General features: G+C 31.7%; 2 protein-coding genes and 1 long non-coding RNA gene across 4 annotated transcripts in view; 1 reads left to right on the forward strand and 2 right to left on the reverse strand.

Annotated features, from left to right (window-relative positions):
- Positions 1 to 18,361, forward strand: part of LOC141446973 (metabotropic glutamate receptor 2-like) — a 308,858-nt gene extending 290,497 nt beyond the window's left edge. The window contains exons 9-15 of the mRNA XM_074114046.1: positions 1,564 to 1,697; positions 3,585 to 3,910; positions 7,336 to 7,498; positions 14,855 to 15,068; positions 15,148 to 15,299; positions 16,882 to 16,996; positions 17,691 to 18,361. Coding sequence (XP_073970147.1) covers positions 1,564 to 1,697; positions 3,585 to 3,910; positions 7,336 to 7,498; positions 14,855 to 15,068; positions 15,148 to 15,299; positions 16,882 to 16,996; positions 17,691 to 17,803 — 1,217 coding nt within the window. The 3' untranslated portion in view covers positions 17,804 to 18,361. The remainder of the gene's footprint in view (positions 1 to 1,563; positions 1,698 to 3,584; positions 3,911 to 7,335; positions 7,499 to 14,854; positions 15,069 to 15,147; positions 15,300 to 16,881; positions 16,997 to 17,690) is intronic.
- Positions 12,991 to 21,041, reverse strand: LOC141446980 (uncharacterized). The gene is made up of 3 exons (XR_012454044.1): positions 20,856 to 21,041; positions 20,101 to 20,141; positions 12,991 to 13,176 (listed from the first exon to the last, which is right to left on the reverse strand). It is a non-coding gene; the product is annotated as an uncharacterized lncRNA (long non-coding RNA).
- A 301-nt stretch (positions 21,042 to 21,342) lies between these two features.
- On the reverse strand, positions 21,343 to 26,642 carry LOC141446979 (uncharacterized). Of its 2 annotated transcripts, XM_074114063.1 has the most exons (6): positions 26,441 to 26,642; positions 24,593 to 24,661; positions 24,345 to 24,501; positions 22,867 to 23,221; positions 22,097 to 22,278; positions 21,343 to 21,633 (listed from the first exon to the last, which is right to left on the reverse strand). In XM_074114063.1, exons 2-6 carry the CDS (start codon positions 24,647 to 24,649, stop codon positions 21,557 to 21,559), a joined length of 828 nt encoding a protein of 275 aa, XP_073970164.1. In that variant the 5' UTR covers positions 24,650 to 24,661; positions 26,441 to 26,642; the 3' UTR covers positions 21,343 to 21,556. The 2 variants fall into 2 exon arrangements, with proteins under 2 accessions (XP_073970164.1, XP_073970163.1); XM_074114062.1 differs by lacking the exon at positions 26,441 to 26,642 and having other exon boundaries at positions 21,344 to 21,633; positions 24,593 to 24,759.
- Positions 26,643 to 26,673: the final 31 nt, after the last annotated feature.

The following is a 26,673-nucleotide window of genomic DNA, read 5'->3' on the forward strand; positions in this document are numbered from 1 at the left end:
AGTCATAGTACCAGAGATCCCCCTTCTCACAGAAATAAATTTTCTATGGAATATGGTAGTAATCGTATGGAATTTCATGAAAATCGTAGTAAAACAAGACAAAAGAAAAGAATTGGCTAATTCTTCAGACTGCGCTTAATGCTCCAACTCCTAAATTATAAATAAGAAATAACAATACAAGTCTAAAACATTTTTTAACTAACGATACAACATTTGTTACATTAGGCTTCATTACTTCCGTTCTATTTACTTCACTACTATTTTATAGCACAAAAACCACGAGAAACATGGCAGGAAATAAATAAGTAAGGAATTACGATCTCTATTAGTGTAAATAATACAGAATGGTTGTGAACAGTTCTTGTTGAAAGATTTATTATCACACAGTGAACAGCCTTTAACTTTATAAGGCAGTAAAAGCTTTGAACGAGTCAAAACCAATCCGCTTTTCACAAACAAATGCCATTTCCTATTTGTTTCTCATGGTTGTGTTAAGAAAAGAATTTACTATTGACTTGATATAAATCATAACTGCTCCCAATTTCCTATTTACTCATCTTTCTTAGTACTCTTACTGCCTCTTCGATATGTCTAAATTCAAACAAACTAAAAATGTGAATGAAGCCTACTTTGAAGGCGACAGACCACATTGAGGGGCGATAAAGACTGATAAGAAAAGAGATCAGTAACTAGTAATACCAGATTGTGTTTGTAAAACTTTTGAACTGATCACTTATATCATAAAGAGAGTGCATAAGGCAAATCAGATGTGCAGTACCTAGTATAAATGTTCCGAGATTCTATTAATGTCGTGGACGTACATAAGTTAGCAAGTATTTTTTTTTTTTTTTTTTTTTTTTGGCGCATCAACAGCTGAGGTCATTAGCGCCCGGAGCTTTTTCCAGTGCACTGCCGGCCTCCGGACAGTGTTCTCTCGTTACAGACAACACTGTCCATCACCGGACAGTGAGCTGTAAGAAGCTCCTAGGAAGAGAAAATCTAAGGGTCAGCTGCTGGATTCGAACCCGGGACCTCCGCGTGGGAGTCCAGTATGCTAACCTCATAGCTATTATTGCATTTATCACTGCTGTTGATTAATTTGTGTTTAATTGTTCATTGAAGATTTGAAAATTTTAAACTCTCGCTACGTTTCAATAAGTGGTTAATTTCCTTTCAAGTTTATTGTGAGAATTTCCATGAGAATATCGTTAAAAAGTTTTTCCAACCTAATGTTCTGTTTAAGAGGAAAATTTTCCACTTTAAAAAAGTTTAATCTTACCAGAGATATACACTTATTTATTTTCTTTCTTCTTCATATTTGCAAGGTAATCTTGGTTTGAGTTTTTGTATCAAAATGATTTTCTTTTGACTGTTGAAAACTCTTGTTGACTTTGTAATGATAAATACCATGGATATTATAGTAATGGGATGTTATCTTACTTGGTCTTACGCACGCTTTGTTTAAAATTCTATTTACAGATTACTACTCTTTTTATTCATTTATTTTTTCTTTTTTTTTAAAAAAAAAAAAATTGTATGATTGTCCTTTCAATTTGTTTACAGACATTCAGTTCAAAATGGGTCAGGCTGGTGTCCCAGAATCAGTTTGCTCCCTGCCCTGTGAAGTCGGCCAGGCTAAAACTTATGTAGAAGGAGAAAGTTGTTGCTGGCATTGTTTCAACTGTACTCAATATCAGGTAGAGTTTTTTTCTTTTATAAAATGTTTATTTTTTTTTATCTATTTAATTATTATCTCAAAATTGCTTTTGGTATGCTGTTATTGTTAGTGCTATGCTGTTTGCCCTCAAATCAAAAGAGGAGCAGAATACTCATCTCGAAACCTTTCTAATCTTTAGAACAGACATTATCTGACTTCGTAAGGAACCTTTTTAAGGTTATATGCTTGCAATTAATAACCATGAAATTCCTAGAAAGCAGAAAGATCATGGAATGCGTCATCTTGGAATAATGCTTGGACATAAGACACCTGGAGATTGTACATCAACAGTAAACTACAATTGTACACCCTCCTGAAACACTCTTTATCTATTTACTGACAGAAACACGTCTTGAGCACCTTACTGCTTAGCAAAATACTCCTCAAATTTCTCCTGATGTACGCTTTCCAAGTTTGGGCTAAAACACACTATAACTGAGGCGAATTTTGTTTTTCCACAATGTTGAATCCTGGACTCTACCAGGAATTCAATTATTTTCTAATTTGATCAATATGTATTAATCCCTCAGTGAATTTATCTGCATATATTTTTGTTATTAAATAAATAGAAATATTTGAAATAAAATCAGCTGGTTCACATCATTCACAAAAATTATTGCAGACATTTTATTTAGAAAAACAAACACGAAAACAGGAATACTGGAAACAATGGTGAAAAAGAAGAAACATTCAGACACAGATCACTTCGCTAGTCAAAGCCGCAGCAGGACACCACGTAAAAAAAAAAAAGTTAAAAGGCGATGCCCTTCGAAAGCCTCTTACGGTAAGTGTAAAAAAAAGAGGAAAGCTTCTCCAGCAATCACAAAGAAGGCACTTCAAACTAAGTCTCAAGAATCATATGAAAGAAGATTTCGTAGAAGAAATATTGATGATTTGTGGTATACATAGTAGGTTTTCTTTGTTATTGTGACAAAACCATATCAAATGTGTGGAAGGCGGTAATGGTTTCAATTTCTATTTGCTTTCATAAAAAAAAAAAAAATATTTTCTCATTAAACTATCGCCAATTATACATCTTTTGTCAGCAATAAGGTAGTTTTTCTTTATATCAATAAATTTCTCTTAAGTGTTAGTCGAATTAATGTTATTTAAAAAATATTTTTTCAACTGAGAGATCCATAGAAGTACATTAGTATTTTAAACATCAAAATTATTTACTTTTATCCTAATTATGCGATTATAAAATTACACTGAAAAGAACTGGAACATGGTTTCATAATCTTGGAACGATTTAGATAAGTAGATACTAATTTACATGTTTAAGTAATGAATGTATTTATTAACATAAATAGTGTGGCTTGCAGACAGTGGATCATAATTATGTTTCAGTATTAATAAAGTACTTAGCGTAGGCTTATAATAGTAGCGATAATCTAGAAACGAACAGAGTGTTGAAATTGCTTATTTTGCACATATTGCTTATTTTGAACGTGCTAGAGTGCTTTTTTTTCTCCAAATTTTCGTTTAACATCAGAAGTTTATTAATAACTCTGGTTTAGAGAATTTGAAAACTTAGTTGTAGTCAAATTACCTTCTCCAGACTGTTAACCGCTGATAATGGATGAAAATATGTTCAGCAATATATTAACAAAAAAAAACATTCGAGATGAAACGGATAAAATCAGCGATGGTATAAAAAAATCTTTTAAATATGTTTACATTCTCTTATGTTAGTACATATGTGTAGGTATTGTAATTGTGCTGTATTTTTAAATTTGCTCAGCCATTTTCTCGCGAAGACTTGAGTCCCAAATTCTCCATTCTTTTTGCTTCAAAAAAAAAAAAAGAAGAAGCTTTATCGTATACAAATATGGTAATTGAAACGTTTTATTCATTTATCTTACAGATTCGTCATCCGATCGAAGAAACACAGTGTGTAATATGCCCTTTAGGCAAAGTACCAGACACAAATCATGAAGCTTGTTTAGATATTCCCGAAGTATTTCTACGGCCAGATTCACCATGGGCAATTGGTGCAATGTCTTTCTCTTCTGGTGGTATATTGATCACATTGCTCGTTGTCTCCGTATTTCTACGACATAATGACACGCCTGTAGTGAAAGCCGCTGGAAGAGAATTAACTTATGTTCTACTAACCGGCTTATTGCTTTGCTATTTAATGACATTTCTGTTGGTGCTCAAACCAACTGATGTGGTTTGCGGATTGCAAAGGTGAGTGCCAAAAATTAATAAATGCTTAGGCTTTTCTTTAATTTATTACCTTTCATCATGCGTCATATCATGTCATTTATGTGCTACTTTAGATATTATATATATTTTTTTAAACGATTCAATAAAACATTTGCTATAAGTCAAAAAAATGCAAAAGAAATATTTATTAGTGACGTTAATGGAGTTGTATTATCATTATCGTTTCTGCTAAAACTTCATTGATCAATAAATAACATAGCTCAATGAAAGCAATAAAATTCTAAAAAATTAAAAAATGAATAAGTAATGTTTCACATAGTAAATAAAGTATCATGCGGCCAAGAAATGTAAAAACTGCAGGGCAATATTTTTCTTTATTGTCCAAGCTCCGACACCTGTCCTACTTATGGCATGACATATGGTTTACGGCTTTTATGTGGCCAGCTTTTTAATGTTGCCAAAAAAAAATAAATTTGTCATGTTCTATTTCACGTTATTTTTATTTATTTTATTTATTTTTTTTTTTTTGGTGGCAGTATATTTCAATTTTTTGCCACCGACGTTTGTACAGTTGGAAAACTAAATTTGCATTCCAGGTGGTTACAATTTTAAATGGCTAGTATGGAAATTCATTTACACAAACATTTTTTGTGCGGAGTGATAGTGTTTTTCTGAATGCAGTAACTAGGTTATTTCTTATTTTGAAATCAGAAGTACAGGACTCAGGACAAATTCATGATAAAAAAGGAATTCTCATTCTCTTAATGGGTACTTAATGATAATGGTCTTAATAAACTAGACTATGTATAATATATTGGATGGGTATATTCAAAATAAAAACCTTTCATATCTCAAAATAAAAGTACCTAACTTAATCTTGAATTGTTGAACAACTGAACAAATCAACTTTGAACAACATACTAGCTTACTAGTCCGAAAGAAGATAATATGGTGTAAAATCATCAGATGTACGTATGTACTTAGTTTTACACTTTATCCCGGTAGGTATTTTACCTTTGACCATGTACTGGAAATAACAAAAGCTAATTGTATCCTTTAATAGAGCAGGAAGCTTCCTCATGCTTATAAGGGAAATAATACAAACTACGACTAGCATAAACTATACCTCTTTTCCAGTTCTGTTAGTATAACCCTTAGTTATAGCTCTTGGGAGTTCTCCTTTTGACTAGCCACTGTTAACAGTCAGGGAATCCAAACAGTCCACTGAATGTAAAGTTGCACATAGAGAAGGTATGTAATTGCCTTTACACCTAACTACCACTTGTTTTGAAACCCATAATCCTTTTCTGTTCAGCATGTCTTCATTTAAGAAGGACTATTTATTAGTTATTCCTTAATAAATCCTTAATTTTTATTCGACTAAATTTTTATTTATTTTTTTTTTTTTGCATCCATCCAACAACTAGGAAACTTTCAATAAGCCAAACAACTTATCACTTAGTTCCACAGTATTAAAGCTCTATTGTTAACATTTAGTTCTGCTATACCCGCACTATAGTTGTTTATTGTGATTTAGGGTCTGGATTGAATAAATTAGAATGACGTTGCACGCGATGTATTTTAATTACTGTGCAATATTCAGGCCTATTTCAAAAGTCTGCGTTTTTCACCTTATATATACATTTATATATAACTTTACTCATTTTTATAACTGCAGTACTTTTTTGCAACAAGTGCATCTAAAACAAAGTGATTCATATGTACAAATTCGTGAGTAGCATGACCCAATGCTGAAACTCCGAAAGAAGAACAGTTCGCTATTACGCACTGGCAGTTACTTCATTAAGAACATCACATGTCTACCGACGCTTCAACCATCTTGAAGGATTACCTGTAGTAATGTAGTAAGTTAAGTTGAATAACTAGAGGGTTAGGATGTGTGGAAATTGAGACTTGGAACTTGACTTAGCGAGATCTTACAGCTTCAGAAACCTAGGGAACAAGAAGATCTCAAGGTAGAGTTATAGATAGTGATTCGACAGAGAGTTTTTGTTTAAAAAAGATTGTATTCTTTAGATATGTGACTAAAGTTCACGAAGTTTAAATTGTTTCCATTTTCTTTAAAATCACGAATAAATGAAAAATCACTTTAATAAGTCGCTATTTTGGTTGTTCAGTAAAAACCTTTGTATGAGAAGTGTCAATAGTTTCGAGACGTCTTATTATTTTTACGATAGTCAATCCGCACACAAATATAAGTTTTAAAATTGGTTTAAATAAAATTTATCTTTTAAACAATTGCAGTTTTACATATGATAGAGTGATTTTATTATTCTGTTTATTTTAGCGTAAGTATGAAAAGGGAATAATTGTTAGAATGGAGTATAGTCAAGTAAAAAATTTATGTTCACGTTTAGAAAATGACAAAAGTAAAAGAAAAACCTTCATATAAAAATGACGATTGTCTCCAGAGATTTGGTGGTATATTTCTGAAATGGATGTTGAGAAATTAAAAAAAAGAAACCACTATATTATGGTTTCAAGAACATTATGTTCGTCCTCCTACGTCTGGGTGCGTGTGAGAGAATACACTAACTTAGTATTGTTTTGAACTAAAACAGTCCTTACATCTACCATTGTTTCTCCAGAACATTTACTATTCAGTATTTAGCTAACTTTGTGTTCGCTTTGTTATATGCTTTGCAATTATATCCAGAAGTGAAGCTTTTAAGAAAGTAATCACTCACTTTTCAGGCGGAGCTTAACGTCCATCTACTAAATTTGGAGTCATGGACGAGGAAGCTTTTAAATAATCAAATTATGCTTTTAATCGCTCTGATTTTTAGTGAATTACGTTAGATTTGATTTAAAACTAGGCTATAGTCAAACTGTTGTTTTGTTCTTTAGGGATTAATCCAGTTTTTGGAGTATATTCAGCGCATCTGCTAAATAATAGTCTAATATAGTCTGAGGTTCGCTCTGGAAGTTACTACTTGATAACTTTAATTTGTAATGAGATAAGTTAGCCGAAATACAAATTAACGGGACCATGTTTAGTAAATCCATCCAAATTTTGGGCTAGTGTCATTAAAGTCATTGCAAAATTACGAATTAACCTGGCATTAACCTTATTCTCCCTAGAAAACCTGTTGAGACGACTAGAATTTAGGATTTATGAAAGAAAAATTAAGTACAAGGTGTCGGGAGGATCCATAGTCCATCCGAACATTAGCAATTGGATCTTCTACTTTAGAAAGCCGTAAAAGAGTTCAGTTACATTGACATAAATAAATAAATTGCAGAAGTAGGTAGAATGTTGCAATTATTATTTTCCATTACTTTTACTCCAATTGTATCATTTATAAATCACGTGGTGTGATGTGGTGTTTACTTATGAATATTCTGGTCAATTTACCTTGTGTTTTCCTAATGTGAGTGATCTGAAAAATAAAATGATTTCAAACCTTCGCTTGGTTATATTACAGGTTTGGTGCTGGATTCTGTTTTACCGTGGTATATGCCGCACTGCTCACCAAAACCAATAGGATATCCAGAATATTCAACGCTAGTAAAAGAACGGCAAAAAGGCCATCATTTATCACGCCAAGGTCCCAGCTAATAATTTGCTCTGGCCTAGTATTTGTACAGGTAACTTTCTTTTTAATTCATAGTTTATTGGAAAGAAGTCGTTACTGGTCACTATCAGATAATGTTCATCGGAATTGTATATTAGTTTGTATTTACCTTTGCTTCCATTGTGCTAAGTTTAGCGCCATTATATATATATATATATTGTAAATAAATGGGGGGCGGGAAGAAAGTTTGCTCAGAACTCACAGCTGAGAAGGTAGAAGAAAAAAGAAATCCTCACCGACCTCACTGGGTTCTGCTTTAGAGCAAACAAGTGGTCTTATTAATCTAGTAAGTTATAATGAAGTCTTATTAAATGATGTTTTGTATCAAAGGTGCGCTTTTATGATGAAATATGGATAGTTCATAAAAGACTAATAAAAACAATGTTTTATTTTTCTACAAATATTTTATATAGGCTCAACCTGCGAACCTAAATAGGACTACACCAGTGGCTATATAACTGCCAAGACTAAGAACTGGTTAAACCTAAGGAAACCAACTCTGTAATTTTTTAATGCAAAAATTGTGGCCTAAAACATCTACTACCAATGCTTAAATTTATGCTCTAAATTTTATTAAGATAAAATTAATAAAAAGGAGTTTTTATTCTGCCATTCAAGATAAATAATGGATTCAGAGGCTTGTGTTTTCAACTCTGGAACTTTTCTTTTAACTACAGAAATACTCTCTTTTATTTTCTATTTTAAAGTAGATTATTTTAAGATTTCCTTTCTACTTTTTTAACTTTCCACATCAAGGTGGAACTTTTTCCCGTTATTATTACCATAAAATAAATCAAGTTTCCTTAGGTTATTATTTAATTAATGAAATACAATTCTATTTCTAAATTTACATTTTAAATTCCGAATATCATTTTTAATGGATATAAGAAAAAAATCTGTTGCAGTCGAATCACCTTGAAAGTTTTGCTCTCGTATGAACGGAGTTTGTTGCTATGGACAAGGTTTATCGGGTTCATTACTGAGTTCATTGAAAAATTAAATAAAAATATGCACAGTGTTAAAAGTGTTGTATACATTACCCTCAAGAAGTATCGAGAGCCGAAGAAATGAACAAGAAAAGGTTTTGAGAATTTCGTTGTACTACCCTCACTTAAGGTCAGCTAAACTAACTGTTCGGTTCGACCACATTCTACTTCAAGAACACGTGCAGGCTTGGCCAGTTTATTATTATTACCTCACACAATGAAAGGTTAGTTTATTGGAGCCATGTATTGCGAATGGTTTTTTATTTTGTGCTACAACAGGGCTCCAAAATTTAAAAACAATCTAACGGATAGTGTGATCATGTAGAGAGCGGGAATGGAAGCGATAATTAATAAAACTAATAAAGGTCTCGGTAGTGATAATTTACAGGTACCAAGCTCACTAAATTAAGAGCTAATATTGAGTAATACGAATAATGAATTTAGAAAATGGTTGAGTTGGGAATTAGTGAAGCGTGCTGGATCTTGTTCCTAAGTTTGTGTCTCTACTGCATGTGTCCCTCCTAAGTCCCTCTCTCAAGGATTGGGGACAATAGTAAGTGGTACTCCTACCATTAGTTCCACTCTCTAGAGTCTAGACTGAGGGCAGTTGGTTCGACCAATACCAATAATTTTACACTATACTTTATGATAAAAATACGAGGTGTGGCTATTAAATAACGAGACTATTGCTGTAAAACATTTTATTTTAAATTTATACATATTTAGTTTTTTTATTACCTTCAATATACACCCCTCCCCTATCCCTACAACGCTCCATGCGAATTTACCATTGTTCTAAACAGTGCTGGAAGTCTTTTTCTGTGAGTTCCTGCATGACGCGTGCCGCGTATTTTTTTCACAGCTTCAACGGACCGAAATCGTGTTCCTTTTAATGCAGACTTGACTTTGGGGAACAGATAAAAGTCACATGGGACCAGGTCAGGCGAATTAGGCGGATGGCCTAAAACTGGGATGTTGTACTTGGCTAGAAACGTTTTGACAGACAATGCAGTGTGAGCCGGCGCGTTGTCTTGCTGGAGAGAACCCGTGAGTTGTTCTTCCACAAATCGGGTCGTTTTTTTCCTTACTCTTTCACGGAGTTGAGCAAGCGCCTCACGGTAATAATGTTGATTAATTATAATCGATATTTTCATCCGTTTTGGACGTGGAAGGGCGACCTGGGCGGTCATCATCTCCGACGTCTTTTCGGCCATCTTGGAAACGCTTGAACAACTTAAAAACTCGCGCACGTGATTAACATTCATCACCATAAACTTCTTTTAATAAAAGATAAGTTTCAGAAGGGTTTCATGTGAAATTTCACGACAATTCGTTGCTCTATTACATGTGTAGTATCATGTTTTCGGCAAAACGAAACTAACACCTCTGACACAAACGACGGTTTCGGTCAGACAGATTTCTCTACAAACTCGTGAGACGCTGCAATCGAAAGAGAAGGCTTTACGCTGCACAGCTGTCGGACGTTAAGATTTGGCTCATGCATAGTTCTTATGTAGCAGCATCAGTCTCGTTATTTAATAGCCACACCTCGTAGCAGAGTTTTCGGGAAGGAGTTAGATTAGATTTCCCTGAAAGAGAGATTAACAGTTTTACATTTTACTATTTGTAATTAAAGAAAATTTGTGAGTTAGAACTTGAGAATTTTATTAAGAAAAAGTGGTGTGAATGTTTCACACTATTTATTTTCTTTTAGAGGATTTTTTTCCTTTTAATAGTATGTGTCTCAGATTGAAAACCTCACGTAACTCCCATAAACAAAAATAAAAGAAAATACATATAAAGAAGAATCTAACTACATATTGAGAGTGTATCTTTTACAAATAAAGTAAAAGTGTGAAACCATTTTGCTAGGAGATTGTGAGTTGCCCTCTCCTACAAGAGTGGCAAAACTTGACTCTCCTCTAGTTGGCTATTGCTTCCTGGGATAGTATAGGAATTTGTAAGTGCGCCACTGTGAATGGAGGACCTAATACAGTCAGCTCCAAACCCTTTCATTCGCACTTGTAGATGTATACCTGGATATATAACTGCACACTCTCGCCCCCTCTTACTATATATTATACAGTATACACAACCACACACAATACAAACTACATTTTTAGGCTTGTATATGTATTCTGGAACTACGCCAAATTTTCTATCAAATTTGTTTTTTTTACGTTTTACGATAGTATTGTTGTTTGTATACATTTTCCAATTGAACCATTCACCGAGCTAGCCCCTCAACTTTTTCCACATTTACGTGTTCTGAATATTAGATCTGATTGTTACTTCAGATTACTTAAGGAGGCAGTGGAAAATAAAGAAAGCTTAGGTTAGGCTTAGGCTTAGAAAAATTGTTTGTGAATTTTCAACAAACGGGTTTGCATTTAAAATAACCTTTTTTTAGAGATTTTCAGCCTCCGAAAAAAGTGGTTTTGGAAAATCTTTTCTTTCTCCAAATGTTTACTTTCTTTGAAAAGTCTATTCAGAAAGTAAAAAAAAATTGTGTTTCAGAAAGTTAACGACCAAAATCTATCTCTTAACTGGAAAGTCGTGCTTAACCGAAATGATTTCTGAAAACTTAATGGGATTTTATGAACTTACTCTGAACAAGCGACCACGAAGTAACACAAAAAAAAAACCACCTTCTAAGGACCTAAGGATCATCTTAATTCATTTCCGTATCCACGTTGTGATAATTAAAGTAAAGTAGGCAAATGGTGCACATTTTTTTGTTTATGGTTTATTGTTTCACCAAGTTTGTTGCAAAACTATTAATAAAATAGCAAAAATATAATTTTAAAATAACCTACATTTTAAAGAAACAAGTTTAGGGAAAAAAAAAGTTTTAAGGTATGAGTTGTATTTCATCCTTCCCGAGAGATGGGAGAGGTAAAAGGCTCAGCGTTATGACTTAGTTGGAAGATTGAATGATAGAAGCTTTTTCACCACTTTATCTTCACTTTCTTTCTCTTTTAAAGAAAAAAGAAATGTGAGTAAAGTCTTGATGGAAACTCCGCCGAAGAAGTGCTAGATATTGGGAAAGTTGTTGGAAAAGTAAATTGTTAAGTGAATGGGAACTGCCAACTTACAGCGTTGACGTTAATGGAACTCAACAATATACAGGAGTTGCGTTCAAACTTGTTGAAACTGATTCCTGTGAACTTATTCAAAATATTTATATAAAGATCTCCTTTATACATTAGCTCCTATAGAAATTTTATTTCTTTGGACGTATTATAAAATCATTATGGACATAAAGACAATCTTATTATTTGCACGCCCACGTTCATAAAGCCTAAAAGCCTATCGACTCACTGAAGGACATAGAAGATTATAAACTGCACATTGACAAAGTCCTGCTGGAATACATCAAGTTCAATAAACACAGTCTACACTTTTTCTATATAACAAATTGAAAACTTAATACCTTTCGATGTCACTTCTACTTCTGACTTTCAGCAAGTGTAGTACGAGACGGAAACATAAGTGTAATTGAAATGTGTTGACCAAATGATTAAACTACTTCTAATAATGGATGAACATGTGGTACCGGTTAGGGATACAATGCGTGCTACTACGGATAAATAAAGAAAGATATTTCTTAGAGTTGTACTCCAAACTGTTTATTTTAAAATTAATATCACGCAATAGAAAAGTTATTATATCAACACGATAATGACAGATCATCCAGATAGTATTTATTGTATAAAAACGTATAATTTATAAATTAAACTATATTTTTAATTTTAAAAAAAAATCTACCTCTTATGATTATTTCCGAAATAAATTCATAGTAATGTATATTTTGCTAGTCGCCTTCGTCCACTACACCTAATTAGTTAGATTATTAAATCCTGTCTGATAAAATAGGTTTTTCTTTACTTTACTGTTTTATTTAAAATAAATTTTTAATTGTTGTATCACTAAAAGCCTCTATAACCCCCTGGGATCCTGAACTGTACTTCTCCATACTTACTGTCAAGCAACCTGCGCTCTAATAATCCCTGTCATTCCCAGACCTTATTCGGGTCTTATAATAAATAATATACGTATAATTTTTTTTTTTTTTTCAAGATTAAGTTCCAAACTCAGTGTCAAACAAATTTTGTCAATATGTCTTTTATATATTTTTCCATTGTGATTTCATGTAAATTGTGTATATCTTGGAGCATCAATAGTGAAACGTTAAGAACTTTGTTTTGCCCCTTTTGCTATTTCTTTAAGTCTCGATGTTGAACTCCAACATGGAGTTACCTAAGTCAATATGTGTAGGTCTAACCAGGACCTTGTATAACAATATTTTATTGGCAGCACTCTACTTAGTGGGGGAAACAATTAAACTATTAACCTTTTGTACCATTGTATTGTTGAGGATAGTGAATGTAATAGCCGGGTATTTGACCGTGGATGCCCATTCAAAAGCAATATTTGTAATGACTAATTGGTGGCGAATTTAAGTAAATATTTTTGTTGCTTTTTTTAACTCTATTTATTTTAATTTTCTACCTGATGAAGCATATAAAATGCACTGACTCAGTAAACAGGGATAACAGTACATTTTCTCTTACAGTCAAACCATTTAAAAATATAATAAACATCACTGGCTCTAGGACTGATCCTTGAGGTAAATCTGCAAAAAACTGATCAGTTTTCACCTTCTTTCAGTCACCCATATTAAAGTAGATGGAAGAAAAGCCGCCTGTAAAAAGTCAAAGTCTTAAGATAATTTTCGATGTATATATTGCTTACTTTGTGTATTTGTTACAAAAAGAAAATGTAAAATTAGTAATGCTAAATAATTTCTCAAGATAGAGTCTCTTAATCTAATCTGAAAACTAAAAAAAAAAATTAATTTTCTTCTATTTAAACTTGATCACCCACGTCCAAGTCAAGTTTCATAAATAAATGAGGTTCTAAACATTCTGAATAGAAAACTGGGAGTAAAGTACTTTATGAGAAGAGTGTAGGTTCAATGGCGAACTGTTCATGTTATCCATGTAATACTATCATCCTTTATTAAATTGAATTGACCTTGTAAAAAGTTAATATCAAAACAAGAAAATTGTTAGATTTTGTATTCTCCAATTTTATTTTTTTATAAGATGGAATTCTATTAAATGACAAAGGCTGAGTTATACCAAAAAGCTGAAAAGGAATATATTCTGTGGAAAACTAAATATTTAAAAAAAGAAATTTTCTTCCCTCAAATTGCTTTTTGTACAAAAAAAAGCTTCTCCTTTTCGAAAATTATTTTTACGGTTCTGGCATATTCTATTAGACCAACATTCGCCTTGTTTATTCTTAAAAATAAGAAGAAATTTCAAAAGAATTTTTTGAAGAAAGCATCAGACGCACCATTTTTTAGTCAAGGAAATAATCCATTATTCAGAATCTTGAATAAATAATTTCGTATGATGTACTCACTCAACCTTCTTCAAAATCTTAGAATATTATACAGATTTATTTTACTCTGCTACACTATACTTGTGGGGGTTCTGTGTTTGTTACCCCATTTTTTTTTTTTTTTTCCAACATCAACATCTAAGGTCATTGTCAATGCCGGCTTTTGGACTGTGTTCTTTCGTTGCAGACAACACTGTCCATCATCGGACAGTGAGCTGCATGAAACTCCTTGGATGAGAAAATCTAAGGACCAGCAGCTGGATTCTAACACATGATCTCCGCATTGGAATCCAATATACGCTAACCACTGTGCCAATCGCTTCCATACACCACTATTAAGTGGCATATTAGTTGGTAGCGATTACCTATATTCTCTTTTAATCCTACCGTTACCATTTTTTGGAACAAAGTGTAAAGAAACTCGCTTGCTCTTTTATTGAGAAATGAAAAACTGAAAAGTTGCTATTCCAGGGATTCGTCTTAGGGATTTGCTTTAAACCTGAAATATTATTAACATATTTAATTCTCATTAACTTATACAAGTTGTCAATTCTGATCTGATGTTACAGTGTGGCTAAGTCTTATCATTACTCACATAAGGTATTTAGAAATAGGTTCAACATAACTGCTAAATGTTCGCTTCATACCAACACTTTAAATGTATGAAGACGGATAAGAGTGGATAAGGTGTAGGGCAGAGTCTTAAGGTGGGGATGAGTGGTGACCGATTATTAAGGAGGTACCTTTCAGCTTCGTAAGCTAGCGGAAGGAAATTTTCTAAAGTTTAATTAATATATATTTATATTTTTTCAAAACAACATATTTTAGTATATAGAGAAATGTTACACTGGAAGAAAGTAGATGTCAGAATATAATATAATTTGATTCCCTCACCGAAGGACAACTATAACTGTATTTATATTTTTCACATAATCCTTGTCAGTACTTAAAGTATATTTTTGGATTATTTGCAGGTGCTTGTGAACACCCTTTGGATGCTAGTTTCGCCTCCTAAAGCCATCCATCATTATCCTACAAGAGATGACAACTTATTGGTTTGCTCTTCGTACGTGGATGCTTCTTATATGATAGCATTTGGCTATCCTATTTTGCTTATAGTTGTTTGCACAGTATACGCAGTATTGACAAGAAATATTCCAGAAGCTTTCAATGAATCCAAACACATAGGTAATTATATATATATATATATTTTGTTTATTATGATTTATGCTGTACAATTCATTAAATTATTTATTTATTTCCTCAGGTTTCACGATGTACACAACATGTGTCATTTGGCTGGCATTCGTTCCATTATATTTTGCTACAGCTAATCATATGCCAATGAGAATTACAAGCATGTCTGTGGCAATCAGTTTATCAGCCAATGTTACAATTGTCTGTTTATTCTCTCCTAAGGTAAACAGATTGTTATAACTATCGTTTCAAAAATGTTATATTCTAAGCAGTTTAGTTTCTATAATTTTTTGTCTACGGTTGGGAGATAGCTTTTCTCCCGAATCTACCATCCACTATTTTTGTAGTTCCTAAGTAATCGAAGTTTTTTAAATGTTTTCTAATAAACAATTTAAAGTACCATGAATACAATGTGTATGCAAGTTTAATTTAAAAAAAATCGTTAGAGGTATTTTCAAATTCTCAAAAAGTATAAAAATTATTTCTACTATTTAGTTCGTCTGGTAGAGAAATGTTTTCTTCAAAGTTTCAGTCGGGTCTCCACTTAGGACCCTAAATATTAAGAGTTTGTTGAGTTATTATGTGACTTCTTTTTAAGAACCACTTTGACGAACTCAAAAATTAGCCTTCAAAAGAGATACTCTCCATGAAAACTCATTTTTTATATTTAGGCGTGGTCAGAAATCGGTTCTTACTTGTAATAAGCGAATGTAAAAATGTGCATTCTTATGCTATCTAGTGGCGCATTTTAAAACTACTAGTGTTATAGTTCTTAGAGTAGTACAGTTTATGTAAACATATTGGAGGTTTCCTTGTTCAAGGAGTCCAACAGTGAATATAATTATTGTCTTCGATTCCACGTGTAGATTTTACATGTATCTTTTATGCTTTGCTTCTTGTTTTGTTGTTTCGTATTTTAATTTGATATTAGGCTAAAAACTAGTCTTTTTAATGGGAATATTTTTTATAACTTCACTCGGAAAGTTATTGATGATTCAAAATATAAATTTTAAATAAGATTAAAAATTATTCTACTTAAGAACTATTATTCATTGCTCTCAGTTTATTAATTTTTCGCTCTGCCTATGCCTTTAGATGTATTCTTATCATTACACTTAGCTTATTACAATCACTGACGTATGTATTGTATAATGAATGAGCTTATGTGTTACAGCGAGCATTTGATAGCTAATCCACTGTAAAATAAAAACAGTAAAAAGTGTAAAGTGTTAATTATGTAGACCTTTGCTGATCAGAAGCAATTCGTCTTTACATGAGCTAAATCTGAAGTAGTTGCTAACAACTATTTTGTTGGACCTTGTTTTTGTAGTGAATATTTGAGACTTCTAAAAGGGATCATACAAAATTCACGACTCAAACACCCAGCCAGACAAGACCAAAGAAATAAACGTAATGTTTTATTGCATTCATTATTGACATTAAGGCTAAGGATGTCAACACGTTAAAAAGTGTAATAAAGATGTGCATTGCTGTTAACAAGTAAACTGAACATTATCACATTTTTATGCAGAATTAGTTCTTCAAAATAGTCTTCTTGTTTATGGAGAAGAAAAAGTCTTTATTATAACACATAATAAAAACATTAAATAAATAAATATACAAACGCTGGATACAAAACAAAAGTCAACAACTCGGCCGTCAGTGGAGTCGTCTTATTTTATGTTTCTGCCTAATCCTGCGCGTTTCTAATATGTCCAAGTGATAAAAAAAAACCACCCATAATTTCCTATTTCACATCAGTCTAGTTTTTTCTAGAATTAATTATTTTATTTATTTTTTGCAGTTGTATATTATTTTGATTCGCCCTGAAAGAAACGTAAGGCAAAGCATGATGCCAAATTATAGGCAATGTGCAAATAAGAATAACTCTATACCAACAAAATCTACTAATGCTCCAAGTAAGTAAAACTAATTTGAGAAGTACAACTTACAGTTATGTGTGATTAAGCTGAAGGATTATCCCCACAAATTAGCCTATCCACCTCATTAAAGGCACGATTCTTTTAAAACTTGGTAATTCTCTTCTCCAAAGTCGAAGTAATTTTCGATTTATAAAGTATCTTGGGATGAAAAGTGGGTTTATACTCTTACCAACCCTAACTTTTAAAGACAGTGAATTATGCTGGCCAATCCGCTTTTTCTATGCCTCGAAGGAAAAAATGTTTTGCATGAGGTGGAACAACGAAGGAGTGGTTCTATTCAAGTTGAACTAGGTTCTGCAAATCAGGGTTCTGACTAAATAATACTACAGTAAGTAGAAAGCAATTTTATTTGTAAAACATAGATTGGTAACGTAAAAATGAGTAAATTAAAAATATGCTTACCGAAAAGAGATATCTGAATTAAAATTGGGAAATGTTGAAATATTTAGAAGAAACAAAAATCTTTTAAAACGGATGAGGAGAGTGGTATTAAGATCCTGTAGATGAAATACTAAAACATTCTTCCACTCATTTTATGCATAATTTAAAGTGATATAACGCTTTTTGTAGTAAAGTAAGTAACATTTCTATCAAAATGTAGGTTCTATCGATGAATAGATAGAAGTTAAAGTTTGATCCTGTTAGATACTAATTTCGTTTATTATTACAGGTACAATCAAAGCTTCAGATGTCATGGATTCTCCTAAGAAATTGGAAACTCGATGCACACAGACAGAAAATGGAGGTGTAGAAGATGATCCAGAGTTAGAGAATGAGCAATAGCGATCTAAGAAAGTTAAAATAAACTACCGCAAAAGCGGAAACATACCTGTAATCGTATAGATCGGCTGGCCAGTTTTAAAAGGCGTTTATATGATTCTCTTTCAATTGTTAACAAGAGAATGAAATTACCTATGATCAATTACTGCATCCCGCCGCGGAGTATTGTGGCAAAAATGAAGTTGTGTTTTGTATTTTTGTGATTTTGAACGTAATTATTTGTCCTAAAGACAATCTTGAGGTAAAGTACTTGCTCTTGTTGTTACTCTCTAAATAATCAAGAATTAGATATAATTTTATAATAGTTATAACGTTATTTTAATTGCAAGCTGGCACTGATATTATTTTTAGTTTTGAAAACCTTTGTCCACGTAATAAAATAATTTTGAAGTCAAATTCCTTTAAAATAATATGGCAAAATTGTTCTCGCTATTAGATAGAAAGAAAGTGTTAAACCAAAATGATTTCCATGTGCTAATCGTAAAAATCAATTTTTCTTTTGCTAATAGCATTACTAATCTGTGTTAATGTCTTTTAATTTTAAAAGATTTTTTTCAATGACTTTTTTTTTATTTATCCTTCAAATGACTTAATGTCTTGATGAACGGGCAAAACATAAGATTAATTTTAAATGTTTAGAATTAGATATGTTCATCATAATTCAAATTTTGTATTAAAAACTTGAAAAAAGTTTCTCTTCTTGAGTTTGGGTACCTGTATAAAAGCAATAGACGATTGTTTGTGGCAATCTTCCTTGAATTTTGGTACATCTTTTGAGATTGCAAAATTTTCTGCCAGATTTTAAACTTAAACGACAGAAGTAAAAGGATCAGTTATCAATAATCCATAAATATTAAGAACCGTAAACCTAGTTTGACACATTCTGCAATGACGTATTATGTATGATCTTGATTTGAAATGTGCATTACATTTTTGCTGACAATTAGTTTTGCTCACTAGATGCTATGAGAACAAAACAAAACAAAAACAAAAAAGCAAAAAGAATGTTTTATCAGCAAAATTGAGATGCGTAAAATCTTCGCTTCTGTTATTTATTTTGCAAATCTCCTAAAGATCGAGTATTAATGCGTTTTCTCAAGAGCGATTACATTTGTTTTCTCTAAATAGTCTTTACCGTAGATAAGTAGATCTACTCGTCTTAATGGAACATTATCCCGTGAAACTCCATTTAAGTAGTTTTGGGGGAAGGCTGTCATTACGCTTCGATCTAAAAATGCTCTTTTAATGCAATGGATCCGCCATTGGTGCAATAATTAATAGAATCTTAAAAGTATGCATTATTTTAAGAAAGGAAAAATTTCAATTTATAGTAAGAAAAGCAAAGCCTTTTTTTAACCAATATTTTAGGTTTTTAATCGAGTCAAATTCGTCGAAACCAAGGCCATAAACGAGGAATCCAAGGAGCACAAATTTAGGTACTATTTCGTATAAATCATTAACTATTTGGAATCGGAATTTTTAGGGAGCCTTTGTTTTATGTGTGGGAAATTTGAATTTAATGATATAAATAATGATATAAATTTTTATGTTTTCCACTTTCTCATAGAAGAATGTTGCTTTACATTCGTTATATTGAAAGCCAACTTTATTTTTTTCTCTAGTTCTCATTTATTTATGGCTTTTGGTTATTTAGCCTCGTGGATGTGACGCGGCTAAAATTAAATTTTATTTAGTTAGAATATTTTAATGTCTTTTGATGCGGTAAATCAGGGTTCGTCTTCAAGAAGGGTTAAACCTTTTTTGGATCATAGTGGATTTGGTTTATAGCCGTTAATATAGTCTATACCAAGTAAACAATAAACAAGTAAATAACTGCAAACTTATAAAACTGAACTTGGTATTTTCAATTGATGAAGAATTAAATAGCCTTTTATGCGTAGATTTATCGAATTAATAACGTCATTTAGCGATAAACTACAAGATAAATCTTTTTTAAAAAATTGTTTTAGAGGATTAGTCTAATACCTAATTACAGACATAATGATTTGAATTTTTAATTATCTTCCACTTTAATAAAACCTTTGATATCAGTACTTTACCTCGTGGATACATATTTCTTTTTTTCTTTTTTTTTTCTAAGATTCAGAGGAATTTAAAATATATCGTGACTCTCAATTAGATATATGTTTATATTATTACATAATTTTGTTTGTTTTAAACTGTTCTTCAGCAGCTAAAAAGAAATTATTTATAAACTAAAAAAGAAATTGATATATTTATATACTTCAAAAAGAATGGGCCCAAAATAAAAGGTTTTCAGATTTATAATATATACTCACTTATAATGAACCACTTCATACAACCAATGATAATAATTATCCTGAAAAATATATGTATTTTTTTACTTATAAAAAATATTCTTCTGATACAAAAAAAAAAATGAAAATACAATTCCAAAACATATAAAAAACAAAATTTTGCTTAATATGTGTAAATTTATTGTCTCGTCTACCTCTTCTTAAAATTTATAAAAAATCTAATTTCTCCTATTCTCTTTTTGTGTGGGAGACCCCTTACGAATTTCCAAATTGATGAAGTTTTGTTATTACTTTTACAAAAGATATATGAAGACTGTTCTTTAAATAAATAAATTTAATTAAAATTGTTTTTTTCACACCTAAATTTATTTTTAATTTATTATAAAAGTAACTCAGGTAAGGAGTGCTAATTAGAATGTAACCAAAAGCACCCAATATGTGAGCCAAAAAAAGTAATTGTGAAAACTACCAGTGAAAAACATCTGGAAATATCTTCTTTTTTCTTAAATTGTAATTTCATTTTTTGCTATACATTTTTTATACCCGAAATTCACAGAAAATTTAGCAGTTTCTTAAATTTTAAAATTGTATTTTAATTTACAAGAACGCTAAGTTACATTCCAAAACTGATTCATTACTTTCAAGTGTTTGCCCCTCCAATTTTCTTTTTTCTCAATTTCGAAAAACCAATACTTTGATTTATTTAAATATAACAATCGGTACTTACTACTATTCTAATTTTATACAGGTTACTACTAAAAGTTAAATGGACGTACAGTTTTGAGAAAGAAGATCTAGTCCAGTTTTACTGCAACAAATACTCTCCTCATAAGATTACACTAAGAGTAAAGGGCAGGAAAACCACCCTTATTTCAAACCTGGTTTTACAAAAAATCAAATTGCTCCTACTATATCCGACTTACTGAGACTGGTGAATACTTACACTCAAGTCAAGTTTAACCTCAAACTAATAAACGATATACAAGTTAGCACATTTTATTGCAAAAGACTCACCGGCACTAAAAATCATTTAACCCCACATAACTGTGCAGATTACAATTATATGTAAGTATAAAATAAATAATCTTGCTTATTGTTTATTTATAGTTAACCAGTACGCTAATACTACTAGCAACCTAAAGTCTAAGTGGGCATAAATATTGGTTAAAAAGATTATATTAAACAAAGTCATACTAATAAAACATTTCATTTATTTCAAAGAATTGAAAATGAACAAATACAAAATTTTTAATTTATTTTCGTTTTCTAAATTTAGCTTAACAAATACTTAGCAAATATTTATTTTTATACATTAGTATAAAACATAATTTTACAGTACTTCATTGTATTTTTAAAATATGAAGAAAATAAATTCTATTAAAACATTTACAAAGTGGTAAAAAAAAAATCAATAAAATATCAAAGCTTTTAAAACAGTAAAATTCATTGAACATATGGATCGCTTACGGATATAAAATTAATTATCATCGAAGAAAGAATCTATTAAAGCAGCCGCTGCAGCTTGTTTGGCTGATTCTCGTGTCTTACCAGTACCTGATTACAAAAAATAATTAAAAACAAGGTATATTTAAATAGCAATTTACTAACAGCTAAAAATAATCTGAATCACACGACTTACTGAAGGTTCTATGATACATTATCTCGTAAACTCAGAATATTTTCATTTTTGCTGATACTTTGTTAAAATGTACTTATAATACTCCACCTAACAGCTACTTTAGAGGAGTGAACAGTATCCATCATAATTTCCAGACAGTCTAATAACACGAATTAACATCGTAGGGGAAAAAGTACCTTAGAGGTAATGTATCCACTTAATCATAGACGAATTTTTCAAAAACACTCTTTCAAATATATGTTGTACGTTTCAATGTTGTTAATCAGAATACAAGTTTGATTAAAAAATCGCTGAATCCTTTACCGAGACGATCTCAACGTACTAAATAATATATCCAGTAGAGTGGAAGAAATTCTGAAATTAGTTAAATTGGAATACCTTTTGAAGTAAAAGGCCCGAGTTTAGCAACAACAACCAATTCTCCAGTTCTGCCTTGGAAATGTGGAGAATACTCTGGCGCTGGAATACCGGAAAGTTTACATTCCTCTTCTAAACATTTTACAGCATTTGTTTCGCCCATTGGTGCACATGCCATCTGACAACCTCCTCCGAACTTATCGCTGGAAAAATAAAAAAGCTGTTCAATACTTCAATATAAGAGCTTTTCTCGATTTAGTGGTTCAGCTTAGTAACTTCACCCTTATGGGGATAGGTTAATATTAAGAAGTATTTAAAACCATTAACATATTTAAGGTATGATTATAAAATACATCATTATAACATTCACATACGATCAGTTACATAAAATGATAGATGTCTATATAAAGACAGCTCATACAATGTCAATCTCTTATTCTACATGTCTTCTTTACGGCGACGCTGAGGTACAACACTTACAACCTTCGACACTAATACTCTCTGCAGACAGGTAAGGCCTACCCTGTAATGGTAGATGAAATGTGTTCGGATTTAACTAAACACAAAGGTAACTTTTAGCTCATAAACATTCAATAACATTTACTGCCTGTTTACCTGCCGGAAGTAATACTCTAAGAACACACATACTTAAAGAACCATCGATCTTATAGGTCACTGTGAATTCAAATTTTATTAAGCCACTCCCTCATCAATCAACCATCTTTTAACACCGCATTTATTTAAAAACTAAAACCGTACTCAATAAAAAAATTGCAACATCGCAAAAATACCTTCCACGGAAAGGACTTCTTCCTCGGGCTCTCGAACAACTTCTGGATCGCCTTTGGCCTTCATTCCCACATCTAGATGACGATTTAGCTCTAGAACGACTCCTAGCCCTTGATCTAGAACAACTTCTAGCCCTTGACCTAGAACGTCTTCTACCTTCGATTCCTTCGTATTGAAAATCAATTTTTTCTTGGCCAGGAAATATACTTTTTAAGCACAAAATTGAAGCACCTCCGCATACATAACTTCTAATGAAATTTTCCAAATCTCTATTACCAGTGTACTTTTGTACATTAATTAAAGCTTCCAAGGCTGCTTGATGCTTGGCAATTTTTTTAGAAAATGAAATGCTTTCACCTGTTGAACGAATCAAAAATGAATATTTGGTAGGTAAGTACGTACTTTAAATGAATTAAAAATAATGGAATTGCAAATGCGATCCAGAATGCAAGAATGAAGCGTATTATTTTATTCCATCAAGAAAACTTTCAAATTAAATTGAAAACCGTTCAGTTTATGTAAAGTAACCACATTCTTCTTGGCTTCGGACATGGCAAGGTTCATTTTTAATACGAAAAATTGCTGTTAACTTAATAATTCGTTAAGTACTTTATCGTTTCTGGTTTTAAGAGGGGTGTGACCGAAATCCGTTGATTTTTAGTTTTTTGCAATGTTCTTAAAAATTGTACCAAGATTTATTGTGGATTTCACATATTTACTTACCCACCTTCATTTTTTATTCATTTTTATTTTAAACAGTTTCTGAAAAGAGACTGCAACTTTAAACATAATCTATCTTCGGCAGTAGTTTAGCAGCACTGCCTAAACAATATCAAGTATTATTAAGTGTATTGCTAGAATAGCATAGTTGAAGTCAATCAGTTTGCCGAAAGTGCAACTGATACAGAACGGAATTGGTTTCTAGACAAAGCAAGGTTTTGCTTTTCAGATTATAAGGCAAGGATAATCAATTTCCGGGTTGTTAATTTCCTCAAACAGCTCTCCTGGCTATCGAGAAATTAATTCATGGCTTGAAGTGTAGAATCACTTATGCTACATAATGAGTATTGGTTCACATTGTGTGGGTTCTCGGATATTCAGCATGTAGTGGCAATGGGTACCAGCCTGGTAAGGAAGTATTTCAATGGTACTCTCAAAGGACCTGAGACATTCACGACATAGCAAAATGCCAACAAAGCACAAATAGTTTCTACATCCAATTAAAAACATTTTATGGTTTTATTACTCCTGAGGAAATTCTTTAAAGAAAAACATCGTAATAGGACGATTTTCTAATAAAAATTAGTTTGGAGTCATCTCTTTCGAACCATAATTCTATAATTTTCAGTAAATAATATATTTTTATTTAATTAATAATATTTTTCCCATGTATTTTATTTTTACCTGTCATTTCTCTCCACTTTAAGAGAAATATATATATATATATATATTCAGAATTCTATAGAAACCGTCATACTACCTGAACAATTAGCGATTTGAACGCGACATTTAAAAAGATCTGCACATCCATAATTTCTAGCAACAGACCATGTGTAGTTAGTACAGCTAGGAAACAATTCTTCTAATATAGTAATCGGAGTTTTTTGAAATATTTGCATATCACGCTTAAAAAAATCCTAAAAACAACATTTTTAGATTATAAATTTACAGAAAACAGGAGCAATAATTTACACATTATTTTCGTGGCAAAAATTTATTTCCAGTTACCTGATTTCTCGATCTATTATTTCTTCTTTTATTCAGATTTTTGTTTACACTGTACATTTCTCAAGATTCCTACAAAATAATTATTTATATTTTTCAAAAAAAAAAATCAAACTAGCCCACTAAAAATAATTTTAACAATGACGTGGTTGAACTGTTTTAACCGCGAAAATTTATACAATGCCGCCTATTAATAAATAATCGCAAAATTATTAATTTGTATAGTACTAAAATGGATTTTATAAAACAATGATATCAAAATTAATAGCTGAAGTAATATAATTCTGACAAATAGCCTAACTTAAAATTGTAGAACTTCTTGATACAGTTTCAAATTATATAATAGTGGAGTTTTTCTTACTCCTACAGAAGAAAAATTGTGAAAATGTCAAATTTCCGTAAATAATTTTCAGTAATAAATTTTTCTGCATTCTTATATTTGAGAAAGAAATTATTTTACCAACAACCTTGCTCTTTCTCACTCGCAATCCTATCCTAACTTTCAATGCGCCTAGCACCTATCTCACTCCCATACGGTACGGAAATTGCAGACTGTAGAGAACTCTACAAAGATTACTTGCAAAGTTCTCGGTAATCTGCAAAGTTGTTTTCTTCTTAAGAAATTTTCCAATTAATGCAATGCAACGATAAAATTTATTTATACACTCTGTTTGTAATTTGTCAGGCCTTAAATTACAAAATGAAGTATGTTCGGCACACCAGTTTCATTTAGACTTATTGCTTTTAATGAAAACATTTTTTCGAGAGAGAATTTAGGCCCTCCTCTAAAATACCATACGCATTATGCAGAAATATTCCATCAGAAGTGCGCTGTTTTTTTGGATTTCTGCAATTCTTTGCAAAAGGGTACATTTGAATATGGACACAGGTACGTTGCATCTATCATTTTGGATTTTTTTTTTTTCTGAACCATTGATTTAGATTTCCTTAAGGGTAGGCAGAGAAATTTAGCCTCATGGGGAGTAATTACATTACCACAGATCAGTTTGCCATGCCCAATCGCCAGAAAACATACACACACACAAGCACTAAGTACTCAACAAATAGCCAACACTTTATTCTAAGACACTATAAACGCAACTCAGGTTTCTGCCCTTGCTCAGGGGCTAGGGAATAAACCTTAAAGTAAAATCGTGGTTTTAAATTCAATGAATATAATTCAAAATAACGAAGTTTGATTTGGCTTTGAAATACATATTTTGGGGCCCTTTGTGTCCCGAGTTATTTTCAGAAAATGAATTCTGTGTTAATGCGTCTGTTTATATGAATGTGTGATGGAGAGCAAAATATATCACAAGTAGAAAACTATTAGTCTAGTTTTTTTTAGAAAACGCCAACTTTTAGCCTACAGGGGGCCCTCCATTGTCCTTTTAGAGGGACGACAATAATTTAGGTTTAATCTTCCGCCTAAGATTACCTCTATCAAAGGCACCAAAAAAAAAAGAAGAAAAATAGCTCAGATTCCGAAAATCTTGAATGTTTCTTACTATCAGCCTCTTACGGCTCACAGACCCTGAATGTTACTTGAAACAGGTGATCTGCCAGAGCATTGAAAAAGACTCCGATAGTCGTTAAAAAAATGCTCTCGGAAATAAAAACCTACAATTTTCTTTGAACCTAGTATACTCATTTCATACTTATATTACTATACGTTTTGTTTGAAACATTTTTTAATCAACTTAAATCTGGAGGACTGGAATGCTTAGGTTTCTGTCTACAGAGGCTGTTTAGTATAAAGTGTGGTTCTATCAGTTACATGGTACAAACGAGGTTTAATTGTAATAAACATTTCTATTCTAAAGAAAATGTGAACTAAAAGTGCGAACTTACTGAATTTCTTTGAGGTTTCCTAGAAAACCACATGTTGATTTTTTTTAAACATTACTCGCCAACTGTTTGTTCAAGAATCTGTATTTTTACTTTTTTTTTACTGCGAAACTGGATAGGGTTTCAGGGAAAACTCTGTTTCCACGACATACTGACTGGCCACTCCATTTGTTAACAAATTATGGATTGAAATCATTTCAAGAAAACTTTTTAAAAAACATTTTTTATATCAGAAT

This window comes from Rhodnius prolixus, unplaced genomic scaffold (genome assembly GCF_049639745.1).
Source record: "Rhodnius prolixus isolate KJV_2025 unplaced genomic scaffold, Rpr scaffold_7, whole genome shotgun sequence".
Classification (NCBI taxonomy): domain Eukaryota; kingdom Metazoa; phylum Arthropoda; class Insecta; order Hemiptera; family Reduviidae; genus Rhodnius; species Rhodnius prolixus.

Coding starts and splice junctions, on each gene's coding strand:
- LOC141446979 (XM_074114063.1), bottom strand. CDS start 24,649: ATGTACAGTGTAAACAAAAATCTGAATAAAAGAAGAAATAATAGATCG. Junction 24,502..24,592: donor ATAATAGATCGAGAAATCAG/GTAACTGGAAAT, acceptor TGTTGTTTTTAG/GATTTTTTTAAGCGTGATAT. Junction 21,634..22,096: donor CGGGCCTTTTACTTCAAAAG/GTATTCCAATTT, acceptor TTTTGTAATCAG/GTACTGGTAAGACACGAGAA.